The following is a 13,483-nucleotide window of genomic DNA, read 5'->3' on the forward strand; positions in this document are numbered from 1 at the left end:
AGCCGAAGCCCCGCGCGGCCGCCGCCGAAAGCTCCCGCCCGCAGCGCCACATCCCGGCGGCGCCCACTTACGCGCAGGCTGGCCGGCCGGGACCACATGGGCACGCGGAAGCGACGAGGGGCGGGGCCTCGCTACGGGCGCCGGGCAGGGACAAACCACCTACAGGCGCCGCAGGGAACGGAACGCTGCCTGACGCGAAGAGGGGCGTGGCCATAGGAGCTGACACTTCCCTGCAGAGCTGCTTGCCCCCTTGCAGCAAGCACGAGAGCGCTTCATCAGCACCAGAAGAGATGTTAAGTAGGAAAAAGTAAAGAAATGCTACGTGAGTGCGATTCTATAGTGACTGGTGCCGGCATGGAGCAGACTCCTTACACCCCAAATATTTCCAAGTGACCCCAACTATAACGCTCTTCTGCTGCACTTGTGTATGGGGCAAGGTGCTATTCAATGGGACGGAGGGTACCTGAATGTCTACAGGCCTTTCAAAACACCATAACGTTGAGCTCTTTTTTTTGTAAAAAAAAAAAAAAAAAGTAAGAAATGCTGCAATGGGAGGGGTATATCTGCTGTCAGGCAAAAATAGCTATTTTGACAAACGGAGAGAACTGAAAAGCCCGAGTCATTGGGCGTTTGCACGTCCCCAGGCACGAGTATTGGATGAGACGGATGATGTTCTCGCGATGCAGCTACAGACCATGCTGCAGGGGAGTTAATTATATCCTGGTAATAAGCAGACCAGAAGACTATACCGCGTGGTTGCTGTAGCTAAACTTCTAACCCTCTTTTTAGTCGTCATTTGTCACAGCACTTACTGCGGCACACGGCATAGAAAACACAACATGTGTGCCTGTTAAATCTTGTTAAAAATGCATTTTCTCTGACATAGGGCTGAAAAATAAGTGCCTTGTGAAAAGAAATGGGCAAAAAAAAAAAATTGCAAAAAAAATAATAAAGGGACAAAGAACATGAGCAGCAATAAGCATTACTGGCATTACTCAGAGAGTAAGTCACATTCTGGTCTCTGCAACTGCCCGGCATTAGGACAGGTTGCTAGTGCAGAAGTGAGTAATTACAGGAGAAAAAGCAATGATCATAAAGGAGCTCCTTTGAGCGTCTCTCTCATGACTCCAAGGTTTCCAGAAGCCCGAGCAGAGCCCTCCTAAGCTGAGTGCTCCTGTACTTAATTAAAGGGCCTTAATTTCTGTACTCATTCCTCTGATTGCATAAATAAAGGACCCTGCTTGCCTTCCTAACCCACCTGATCTCAACATAGTGCTGATAAATACATACTAATAGGCTGAAGGGGTGGAGAGAGAGAGAAGGAGAAAGTCTCTCGGGATCTATAGGGAGAGCTCTTGCTCTGAACAGTGATATTATACAAAATGGAAAGTGGTGCTGGAAGAGCTGGTGCAATAAAGCCGAGGAAAAGGCTGCCCTTTGCCTTTTGGTACGGAGGCAGCTGACTTCCAAGTTACTTCCCAAGTTAGGCAGTGAACAATCTTTGAGGATCTGGACCTTAGTCTCTCAGGGCCTCAATTCAGGCGTAAAATGAAAGAAAGGACTTCCTTCATCTGTATGCGTCTTGTCTACTACATTGTAAATGCCCACTGGCAGGGATGGTCTCATGTGATGTGCAGCACAGCACCTCGCACAACAGGTCCCTGGGGTGCCAATAATAATAATGAGGAACCAGAACAGGGACTGGGACTGGGAGGTAACCGGCTAGGCTTGTCCATTGCTCTTCAACCATACAAAAACCAGGTAACAGTTAAACTATTCAATCCAGCAATAGCAAGGGGGAAACAAACCAGTTAAACTATATTCATCCAGCCCTAATTAGGCACCTAAGTGAAATAATCCAGAAATACTAACTACCAGTAATGTTGCAATTACCAAAAGTATAAATGGGAGGTGGTCTGCTAGCAACCTGTGGCTGATTAACTCCTAAGATCTTCACCCTGCCTTCCCCGGGGACCTGTGTCATTGCTCATTCCCCCTGGCAAACCGAACAAACTTGTCTCAAGCACAAATGCCAGAGTAACAATAGGCAGGTTTTGATTTTCCTCCTCAGCCTGGCTCAGCTGCCTTCCTCCCATCAAGCTTTTCCAATCTCATCATTTTTCTCACACACATCAATATTTGCCTGGGCATTTCTACTGCAAACTTGGTCTGCGTTGATTTACACAATTAGAAGGCTTAGCACAATGTGTTGCCTAATCAGGCCTCAGCATATATCTCCTGAAACGCACAATGCATTTGGAAACTGCTTTCTCCTCCTACCAGTCTCGGTGCCTTGCGGGGTAGAATGACCCAAGGAGAAATCTGGTTTCCCTACATATCGGTGAGGGGTGTCTGCAGATTAGTAGCAGGAGCTGCCTTTGTTTGTTCAGCTGGAAAATGGAACAGTTGACAATTACAAGCAGGACTGATTATGCAGCCCCAACCTATTGTTGCCGCTAATAAGGGGAAGAAATGCAGTGCATCCCTTTCAGAATGAATGCATCTTAGTTTGGAAGCAATAGGGGAGGTGGGGGACTTCTCTCATGTTGAGAGATGATAAAAGCCAGCCTGTCAAAATAAGGTGGAGCAGATCTGCCGTCAATGGAAACTTTAATAGCCATTTTCATATCGCTTAGTTGGGGGCTGCTTGGTCTTTTTTTTTTCCCCATAGAGCATTGCTCATTGTAGACACAAATCACAGTCCCAATCTACCCTCCCTTTCCCAGGTTGCTGGGCCCTGGTCCGGTCTCCTTCCCTCCACGTAGTGGCATGGGGGGTCTCTTACTCTACTTGCAGCCATGAAGACCTCTCCCCCCCTCCTTTCTTGCCTTCCCTCAGACTCTACTTCGCCCAAACCCGCAGCTGTGACTGCAGCAGCCGTTTCCTAGCAAAGTCATGTCAGCAGCATTAGATTAGGCAGCACTAATGTGTTTTAATGGCCTTTCCTGCAATTTAGCAGCTGGAAATAAGGAAAAGGACCTAGTGGCATCATGTGATCAGCCAGCTGTCTACAGAGACCATTGGCCTGTGCTTCACGGAGCCCAGCTGGGAATACCTGGATTAGATGGTCTTTAAAGACCATCACTCTGGGTCTCAGGGTTTCCTACAGAGCCTACCTCTGTGCTATCAAAACACCATCCTTGGCTATATTATCATTGTGAGAGTGGCTGGAGACCCCAAATGGGGGTGGGGTCCTGCTGTGTTGTGCGCACTATAATACACATTACAGAAACACATCAATCCTAAGGAGTCTGCAGTCTAAATAAACAAGCAAACTAAGAAAGTAGGATTATCCTGAGTCTCAGCAAACAGGCATGGAGATATTAATAGACTCTCCCAAGCATCCACAGTAAGTTTACACCAAAGCTGAAAACCGGACCCACCAATTAGCATTCCTGGCTACGGAGCACTAACACCACGAGGACATGCAGCTTAATACGACCACGGGCAGTGAGGGCAGCCTGTACATTGGGGGGGTGGTATTTGGATCAGGAAATCCAATGGCAATAAACCTGATTCCCATGCACTGTGGGAATCGGTGCAGCGCCTTGGATTTTATTTGCAGTACACTCTTTGCAGTAGCTCTATTTGCAGTACACCATTTGCAGGATTTTATTTGAAGTAGCTTTTACCTGGCATCTTTGGGAACACCGTTAACCTGGGGTTTAACTTCCTTCACACATGCAATTCCTCTGCACACCCAAAACTCAGCTGGAGTCAAGATAGAAAATCATCAAGTTCCCCGCTGTTTATGAGAGCAGCATAACGGTTCATACATGTTTAATAGGAATGATAAAAGTAAAGCAGGCCAAATGGTACATCAGCCTGGCCATAACGGCAGTTACCGCCATCAAGTTTATTTAACGGTGAAATCAACCTTGTAAAACCTTTCTATGGATGTGCGGGAATCTGGGGAGCCGAGGGCATTTATACCTTTGTCAAACAGCTCTGAGGCCGTCAGGAACAATAGCTGAGGCTCCCTTGATGGTAGCAGGGGGAGAGGCGAGTGTATACTGATTGCTTCTTTTTTTTTAATTTAATATATATATAGTATGACTTTTTAATACAATCAGTGTCGATCCTTGCTCTCTCCTATGCCTAGTTTATAAAGGAGTTAATTCACAGAAGCCCTTCAAAAGTCTCACTAGGGAAAATCCCTGGGCACATCCTGGCAAACCAATTACTCAAACTCCTGCTCTTCACAGAGGCTGTATCTTCTGCCTGCAGTCTGTGCCTGCCCAAATGCTACCTCCAACCCCCACTGCAAGTGCAAAGGAGACCAGCATTTATACCCCTGACCGATACAGGACATAAATGCCCCTCGTGATCCAGTCTTGGAGCCACAGCCTCTGGGAGCGGACGCTGAAACACCTGCCACTTTGCTGAGTGCTTATCAGTATTGCCGCTCAGAGAAATGAAAAGGAGCAGGCAGCAGGCGCATTTTGGGTGTGTGCACCTCTGGCGGTCACCACGTGGAGTGTGAAGTCTGAATTCAGGCTGCACAAACCAAAGTTTGCCCCCAGCAGCCCCATAGGCGAGCACTCTGACCATCAGTGGCTCCAGGTCTATGGGAGTTGTACTGCTGACCTTAAAAGGACCAGGATTAGGCAGGGGGCTGCAGCAAAGCTCCCTACCCAAGAAGGGCTCAGCTGCCAAAGTGCTAATGAATCCTTATGACACCCCTGCCTTTTCCCCATACGAATTCATACCTTGGCCTCGTTGGCTGAATGTGGGTAACATGATCCTAGGTGAGGGGCTCCCTTGCCACCTCTGCAGTCTCCACTGCCGGGTCTGCAAATCCGTGTATGCCGTCAGCTCAGGAGAACGAGCGCAGCAAGCAGTGGGGGTGGGCAGGGATACCCAGCGGATCGTGGATTATAGCAACTTGACACCATAGAGGCCCAGCTGTTGACAGCATTACATGGCTCCGAGATGGGGAGGTGATGTGGGATGGGACAGTACTTGGGACAGCTCCTTGTTGTCCTGCTGACTTGATGAACCAAGTAGTATGGGATGAATTTATATATGAAGAGAGGATAAATACCAGTCAGGCAGGAAAGGTGAGAACCCCTGCCTCACCCAGCCATGTGCCAAAGCCCGGAGTTAAAAAGTTACTTCTTCCAAGGGCGGAAGCTGGAAGGTGCCAGTAGTGATGGAGGTTGGTGGCACGGACATGTCACCACTATGAAGACAACCAAGCCTGCATCTTGGATGCAGTGACTAGCCTCCAATTTCCTCTAATTATAAAGAAAAGGCATACACTTAAAAGCTTTCAACTACCTGAAGGGTGGTTACGAAAAGGATGGAGCTGGGCTGTTCTCAGTGGTGGTAGGTAACAGAACAAGGAGCAATGGGCTCGAGTTGCAGCGAGAGAAGTGTAGGGTGGAGATTAGAAAAACTCTCTCACTAGGAGGGTAATGAAGCCCTGGAACAGGTTACCCAGAGGGGTTATGGACTCTCCATCCTTGGAGGTTTTTAAGGCTCATGTAGACAAAGCCTTGGCTGGGATGATCTAGTTGGGACTTGTCCTGCTGACAGCCCCAACTAGATCCAACCCTCATTTTCTATGATTTTATAACACCAAGCATGAGGAAACCACCATCTTGCAAATGGAAGAACTGGAGTGTTTTGCAGGTTAATTCAGTAGCAGACTAGCTACTATTAAAATTAGATCATTTTAAAAATGAAGCCAAGTTTACCTGAGCACACCAGAAAGGTCTAATTTCCCACTCCCTCCAGGGTTGAGAGGCAGGTACCCGCATCTCAATCCGCTTCCCAGTGAGAGGCCAACTCCAGTGAATAAATGGCAAAAAGTTCCCATGGAGACACCAATACTATTTGCTGACCTGAAGTGAAAAGGAGAGACCAACAAGGAACATTAAACCTCCTCAGAAGTCCTGGGTCTTCTTACTGCTGTAAAACTTTTTACCATCAAAGCCGCAAATGCTCTGCAGGTCTACCACCTTGACTGGCCCTTCACGGAGCAATGCCCTGTTGGTCCTTTCTCTCCATTTGCATTTTTTCCATGCTCCTGCCTGGTCCCCAGCAACTTGCGGAGAAGGTATGGAGTTTTCCACATTGGGTCCCTTCACATTGCTTGGCATCTGCTCCTCCTCTGTACTGCACACTCACATGGACTCATACCCTGGTTCCCTCTAATGGAAATGCTCAGGGTGCCTTACAGATCTCTGGATATTATGGAACAGGCACCCGAGATGCTGCAGGTCACAAAACCAAGCAGCAGTCTCAATACACAGTTATTACACTCAATATTATTGAAATGAATTATTCTATATGTGGGTCTCAAAAGGTAAGAACATAGCAGGGAAACTGCTGGACACAGGATTTAGGATTTAGCGGTCAGACTAGAAAAGAAAGTCCCTTGTCAGATCATTTAGATTCATTTTCCCCAACAAGTACTGAATGGGTTTAATTTGAGGCTGTCACCTACCGCAAAACATCAGATGCATTGTCTTGACAGACGCGCATGCAATCATCATCACTGCTCGATACCCAACAAGCCTGGATTTAATCTCTGCAACAGCAGCAGGCACTGCCATTATTGCACCGGCAGGTGGAGCTTTTTTACCATAGAAATGCTGCATCTCGCCTTTATGAAAGACTTTCTGTAGTCGTGGGAGGGCTGTGTCCAGTCCCGTGAAAACTTGTTTGAAATAGCCCATCTCAAAGGCTTGGCTCTTGACTTTGAGCCAGGCATAGGTCAGAGTGCAGCCCTGGGAAGAGGAGTGACCAACAGAGCAGGGCAGACTATTTTGGTTAAATATTTAATTGGTCTAAAAAAGAGCCACCCAAGATTTAGACTGAGTGCATTTGTCTGAGTGAGGGAGGGAATTAAAGAGTTGAAACAGTGCGTTTTGGCCTTTCCAAGACAAAAGCTATTGCAATTTTTCATTCTGAAATGCTTCGTTTGGAAATTTACCCAAACCAAACTCAAATGGTTGTAAAAAGAAAAATACTGTTTGCATGGAAGAAAATAAATCATTGAGCCTGAATTTTATATGCTGTTGTGGCAAGAAAAATGTTTGTTTTGGGTGGACGCAAAATGATTTTACTCCCTCAATTTTTCGGCTTGGCCAGCGTACGGGCGAACTATTTGCCCAGCTGCACCGACGACTTAGCCAGAGGCAGAGAAAACCCCTCCTGCCTACGTGTGACATTTGTGATCAGGTCAGTGCTCGTGCGCCGGAGGGGCACTGAAAAGGCCTTTCATTGCAGCATTGAAAGGGTAAAAGTAAAGCTGGCTTGAAGAGATGGCTCTAGTCTCACTGAAGCAAATCCTCTCTCCTCCTCCGTATTGCTGGAAGGCCCCATGGCAGGTTTGAGATGGTTGGGCCACATGGAGGGCACTGCAGGATTTACTAGGGGAAGGGGCACCCTATGACAGCATGAAGCCTGGCTCCCCAAGACCCTGTGCCCCTAGCTGGTGCGCAGCCGATGGGACAGCCTTTCCGCATGGGTCAGCTAGGCCTTGGCAACTCACAAGAGGATTGGGAAGTGAAGGGAAGCAATCAGTTGCTCCTGTAATTAAAAAAAGGAGATAAAAACAAGCATTTCCAGGGTCAAATAAGAGACTGTACAAAGGTGACAAGCATATTTTGACCTCCTCTTTCTCCTGCCTTCAAGCCTGCTCTCTCTCTAGACCGACTGACTTTGAGGAATGGCGTCTGGGTTCTCTGCTTTTGTGCTGGCCTCTTCTAGTGGGTCTTTTGTCTGTTTTCCTTCTCTTAAAGATGATGTTGTTGGGATCTTCACTGTAGTTGAGCTATGGAGGCACCAAACATCTGGACTCAGTGTGGTCCTTGGATGCTGTCTCACTGGCCTAAAGGGAGGATGGAAGAGTCGGGCAGCCTCCACTCCTCCAAAAATTCCTGCCCAGGCATATTTATCAATGGTCTGGGTGGCCCTCGTGTACATCATGATCCAGGAGGATCGATGGTTGCCACTAAATCGAGTTGAAAGGGCAGAGCAAGACACCCATTACTAACTCAGCTTTGGAGCCGAGGAATAGGCAGAGTCTGTGCCAACTCGTGGTTTGGAAATGAATGCGTTTTGCTGAGTGGGTTCTGCCTTTTATACTAATAACCAACCAATGTGCTGTGCTTACGAGGGGATGGCTAACGAGTGGCTAGGATGAGTTCATGAAGGACAGACCTACCAATAAATTCAAAGACAATTACCCTCCAACGTACCCGTGACAAGCTCCTAATAGTCCAGGAGAAGCTCAAGGATAGTAGCAGCAATCCATATTACATAAAAGGCAGATTTTTTCTTCATGGCTGAGGAAAGCCAGGTCCCCAATATAGCAAAGAACATAAGCACTGGTTTAAGTTGCACACACTTCAAAAGAGACTTAAGCACATGCTCAAGTGATTTGCTAATTAGGGATATGCTTAGGAGCTTTACTGAATCAGAGCCCTGCTCTTCTCCAAGGATTTCATCTTTGCCTTGCTATCACAGTGGCATTGGACAGCACAGACCTTCTCTAACCGGGTTAGGTGCTAGCTCTGAGGATTTGTCTATATGCATAGTATATACAGGCATGGACACTTATTTTAGCCGAAACCAGACTTATTTCAGTATAAAGGCAGGGTAGATGTGCACCTCTAACTAAATCAGCTGCATTATTTCAACAGAGCTGAGTCAACTGGGGGCAGGCACAAGTTGCACTGAAACGGTGCATGTGCGTGTGTGTGCACCTTGCTTAGAACAGGAGGCCTGTCCTACCGTAATACAAACAGGGATGAAATTCTGCAAAAGGACCAAAATACAACTGCCCTCAAAGATTGAAACCTCCATTGCAGCTCTCAGGAGGGAAATGCATCCATTTCAAACTATGCTCAGGGGTAGCTAAGATGGCCCCGACCCACACTAAAGACAAAAATCACACTTAAACATGCTAGATGGCAATGGTTGACACTTAGGTCTCTAGACCACCCATCAGTTCAGGATGACCACAGGACTCAGTGTGAAGATGTTTTCCAATTCATCTGCCCACTTTCCACGCTAAGAAGAAAAGAGATGTTTGCATGATGCTTGTTTAAAGCTTTTACTGAACATGTTCTCCCATGGCACAGTATAGAAAAGGCCTGACCCATGTTAAGGTGGCCTTACCCCAAGGGCCCACACAAACACCATCAGCACCAAGAACGCTCCCTTCAGAGCATTAGTTTGGCAGGGCCATGCAAGGAAACCTCACCCTCCTTCTCTACATGTTGATCTCCAGGGCAATGGCAGAAACCAACTTCCAGGAACATCACTCCAGCACCTACCAGCAACACTAATACCTATATAAGCATGTAGCAACTTCTAAACTGCCCACAAAAGGTATTTTAGCCTCTTAGCCTTTCCTGGTTCAAATAAAATTCATCCTCCAATAAAACATCCTCAACAATTGAGGCCGATAGGAGGTTCCAAGAATACCAGCCATCAGCAGTCACGTACCATATTTCCAAGCTGAGCTCATTATAAAGCCAAATCGCACGGGGTAGGTGCTGTGCTCCTAAAATGTGCTGCGAAGGAGTTAACTCGGCATGACAATATAAAGGAAGGGATTAGTGGAGCTATAATTGAAACACTCACACTTTGTATCCTCTGGACTTCCAGACACCCACCCTTCCTCACTGTCACCACCCAGCTCAGGACTTTGATAGCTGAATGAATCTGTTTTTGCTGACATATTTGCCAGCTACTAAAATATAGAAAAGTGGGACCAAAGCCAAATGTACTGGAGAAATTTGAGTTGTTTTTTTTTTTTTTTTAAACATAAAAAAAAATCAAGAGCAATTTCATAGATCACAGTCACTGCTTGAGGAACTGCACAATTGACACTTGGTGTTGGAGAACAAAGGACCTGCACCCACATTCATGTTTCTGGGGCAGCAACCCTCAAGCAGGATGCCCTGGGGTGCCTTGAAAACTGTTCACACAATGTTGCCATGCAATATTAGCACCATCAGGTGTGCAAACATGATTCGCAAAATAAACCCAGAGGTTTCAGATAGAAATCCAGAGTGTCAAAACCATTCTGACCTGGAGTGGTCTTTCTAAGTTCTTTGCAACAAAAGAATTCCTCTGTTATTTTTCTATTGAGCCTGTTTACATGACACCTGATGGGTTCCTCTTTGACATTTTCTTGGCTATTCCCCGCAGGCTTTTAAACTTCCCCATGGACAGTTTTTCCAAGAGATATCCTTCCCTGGTGCTGGGTGCATTTAGGGACTCCAAAACACACTCTTAAAAAGCATCTAATTCTGGGTCTGACCACACCAGAGAAACATGCTGCTTCTTATGCTGTCCCACCAAACATAAATTTGATATGCAAGCAGTCCTCGGACTTACGACACAACTGATTCCTGAAAACCGTGTCTCGAGTCAAAACACTGCAACTCGGAACCGATTTTCCCATAGGAAACCATGTTATAAATGGGGGATTGATTCCTGAACCAAGGCTCGATGCACTATTTTCCACTAAAAATAACTCAGAATTTTGTACTCGATCAATTATAGATGAGTAATATAGCTACATGAATGTATTTATATTGTAAATAGCAATCATATTGATTTGGAAGAACTTCTTTGAGGTGACTTTGCTGGACTTTTTAAAGGGCTTTTGGCTACAGTCTTCTCAAGAGTCTTGGCTGCAGGTTTTTCTGGAGTCTCGTCTGCTTTTTAAAGAAAGCATCCAGGGAAGTTTGGACAGATGTTCTCCAGGGAGATGAGCGATGCGGTGAACTTGTTCGCTGGCATGGCGTCATGTCAGATCAAGCCTTGTACAAGTCGAAACCAACGTCGGAAAGTTGAAACAGGGCGTGAATTTATAAACATTGCAAGTGTGAAACATTGTAAGTTGAGGACTGCCTATATAGTCAAATAAATATGCAGAAAGCCAGGCCCCTGAGCATGCCTTGAGACCCATGTGCTAAGCCATCTAGCATCTCAATATTTACATTGGCTTTGCCTTGCCTCAGAAGCCTAGAGCTCACTGTAAACGTGCATAAAACTCGTTTGCCCCGTGCCAAGAAGACTTCCTGTTTATGCAAGGCACAGGCTCTCACGCGCATCCTAAGTACAAACGCTGCACAGAACCAGGCAATTCTATGGAGACAAGCAAGTCCCACCTTTCCCGGCAGATGGGTGGAGGTACCACATTTCAGGAGAGCCGTTCTGCCAGAAAGGGGGTATTGCAACAAACCCACTTTGATGGGAAAAGTGGGGGCGGTAAGTAGGAGTCGGTCATGAGGAAGGATGGCCAGAAAACAATTCCATCTAGTGAAAGGTTACAAGGTTTCGTACAAGATCATCCAAAAAGTGTTCATAAGACATACATGCTTGAGAGACAGACAAGCTGATAGTTGCTTAGTTCAGAACAGGCAATGGTCTGGTGGCTAGGACCCTCCTGGAGGATGCCACGATAACTCCCTGGATTTGAACCTTGGTGTCTCGTGTGCCAGGCTCGGGTCCCACTGACCAGGCTAGGCTGGGAGCGTCTCTCTGAGCTGTTCCAACTTCAGTGAAACAACACGAGTCGGGGAAATTTAATTTCTTCCAAATGCTCCAAACGTTCATATAAAACTTACACATACACACACACTAAAAGCAAGCACTGAATATCAGGAAATGCGCAAAATAAAGTTGCTTTATTTCAGCTCCCTGGTGACACGCAGTTTTCTAAAGGACCCCAGTCTCATTCTGTGCACTTCGTGAACAGCTAACCAATGATTTGTTTTCTTCTCATGCTTTATTTCTGGCAAGCATGCTACAGGAGTACCTGGACAGCGTTCGTCACCACTGCCTTTGAACACAAGCATTAGTAAATCTATTCTCAGAGCCTCCCCCATCAGGTAAGTGGGGATCATCCACACATGAAGGTCAAAAGCCTCTACGAATGTGTGGTGTCCAACCCAAGGCACCTACGACTTGACTTTTCAGACTAGTTGAAACACTTACGTAACACTTTCTGGGGTCAAGGCACAGGTCCCATGGACTCCAGCTGCTGCTGCAAGTGCTTGGCACTGCAGCAAGGTGGACCCCGGGTCTCAGCTGAGGCCAAGGAAAACACAAGTACAATTCATCACCACCTGGGGAAAGTTTGACTTACAACTCAACCAGCACCACAAAGGAAATCTGTGACAGAGACAAAATAAAGGTTTCCAGGGAGTGTCCAGCTGACAAAGCCATACAATTCTTACGTTCTTATGATTTCCCCTTCTCACTTCTACGCACCTGCTATAACAAATGAGGCAGGGAGTCTTCCAGACAGCCTCCCCAGTGGGTCCATCCTGGGCCCAAATGAAGCAGGGTCCTGTGGAAAGAATAGCCCGCGGTTGTGTAATTCAAGACATTCTCATAATGGTAATGCACCAGGGGACTGAATGAATGTGACAACTAACCTCAGCTCTGGCATTTCCTGGTGCTGGAGTATCCTTTCCTGCAACCTCAACTGTGTTCTTTTAATGCATTTCCTTGCGTGTCATTTCCAACATTTGGTAGAAAACAACTGGGGGGGAAAAAAAGGGATCTTGTCACAAGACATTATGCAAAAGCCAACAGTGGGGTTGGAGCCTTAAAGTCTGCCTTGCAGACTACTGCTGAATATCTCACAGCAGTAGTAGGTTGTTATCCTTTGTGCATGGAGAAGGGAATGGGACTTGGTCCCAGGAGGCTTCTTAGGTATTGGCCATCAGGGGAAACAGCAAGACTCAGCAATCTTGGCTTCTGGTTCAGACTTTGGGAGGCAAGTCTGCTCTAGTGGACACAAGACTTGCTCATTCCCCAGCAGGATATACTCTACCCTATCTTCCCCAACCTGCCCCTGTCCTGGTACTCTTTGCCACATGGCCGTACGCCTCTGGGGTCCTGTTCTGTCCATTTAGCAAGTTTAGCCATGAGTACCTGGTCATTTTGAACATGCGTCAACTGAGATATTTAAAAAAGCTGAGTCAACTTTGAGTGGATATTCATGGGGACGGCAAAAGACAAATCCTTGATATAACCACCTCCCTTCCAAATTTCAAGTCCCTGTTTTAAGGCACGGGGGTGCTAGAGTTTCTCCGAACAAAGTCACTGGAGTTTCTGAACATGGACACACCACCGCTTCTCCCCACAGGCTTGTTCTGAGAAACACCCAAATCATTTGGGGGTTGAAATTTTTCCATTTCTCCAATCAAGTCAACCTAAAACAGACACCAGGCATGGAATATTTCAGTGCAAATGTCTCCAGTTTGGTGGCGTTAGTTATCAGCAAAGAAAAACCAGGACCCAATACCTGGAAGTATCAAGCACCTTTACCAACTGGTAGCGCTACCAACCTACGTGTGATAATATCATTTTAATCTAGCCACGAAGATGACCACACACACACACACACACACACAAAAAGTGTGGTTGGCTTCAAGAACCTGGTTTACCTTTCCTTTATTTGTTGGTGAGGTTTTGGGGTGGTTTTTTGGGGGGGGGGGGGGGG

General features: G+C 46.7%; 1 protein-coding gene across 2 annotated transcripts in view; it reads right to left on the reverse strand.

Moving 5' to 3' along the window:
- Positions 1–2,358, reverse strand: part of PUS1 (pseudouridylate synthase 1) — an 11,507-nt gene extending 9,149 nt beyond the window's left edge. The window contains exon 1 of one of the 2 annotated variants that reach the window (XM_019507055.1): positions 2,281–2,358. Coding sequence is in view for 1 of the 2 variants with exons in the window: in XM_019507052.1 (XP_019362597.1) it covers positions 72–98 (27 nt within the window). In the remaining variant the exon portion in view is untranslated. Of the gene's footprint in view, positions 1–71; positions 153–2,280 lie in introns of those variants that run through there. The other variant, XM_019507052.1, reaches the window with a different exon arrangement.
- Positions 2,359–13,483: the final 11,125 nt, after the last annotated feature.

The sequence above is a fragment of the Gavialis gangeticus genome, unplaced genomic scaffold, assembly GCF_001723915.1.
Source record: "Gavialis gangeticus isolate Ggan-Ray unplaced genomic scaffold, GavGan_comp1, whole genome shotgun sequence".
In the NCBI taxonomy this organism is placed as follows: Eukaryota; Metazoa; Chordata; order Crocodylia; family Gavialidae; genus Gavialis; species Gavialis gangeticus.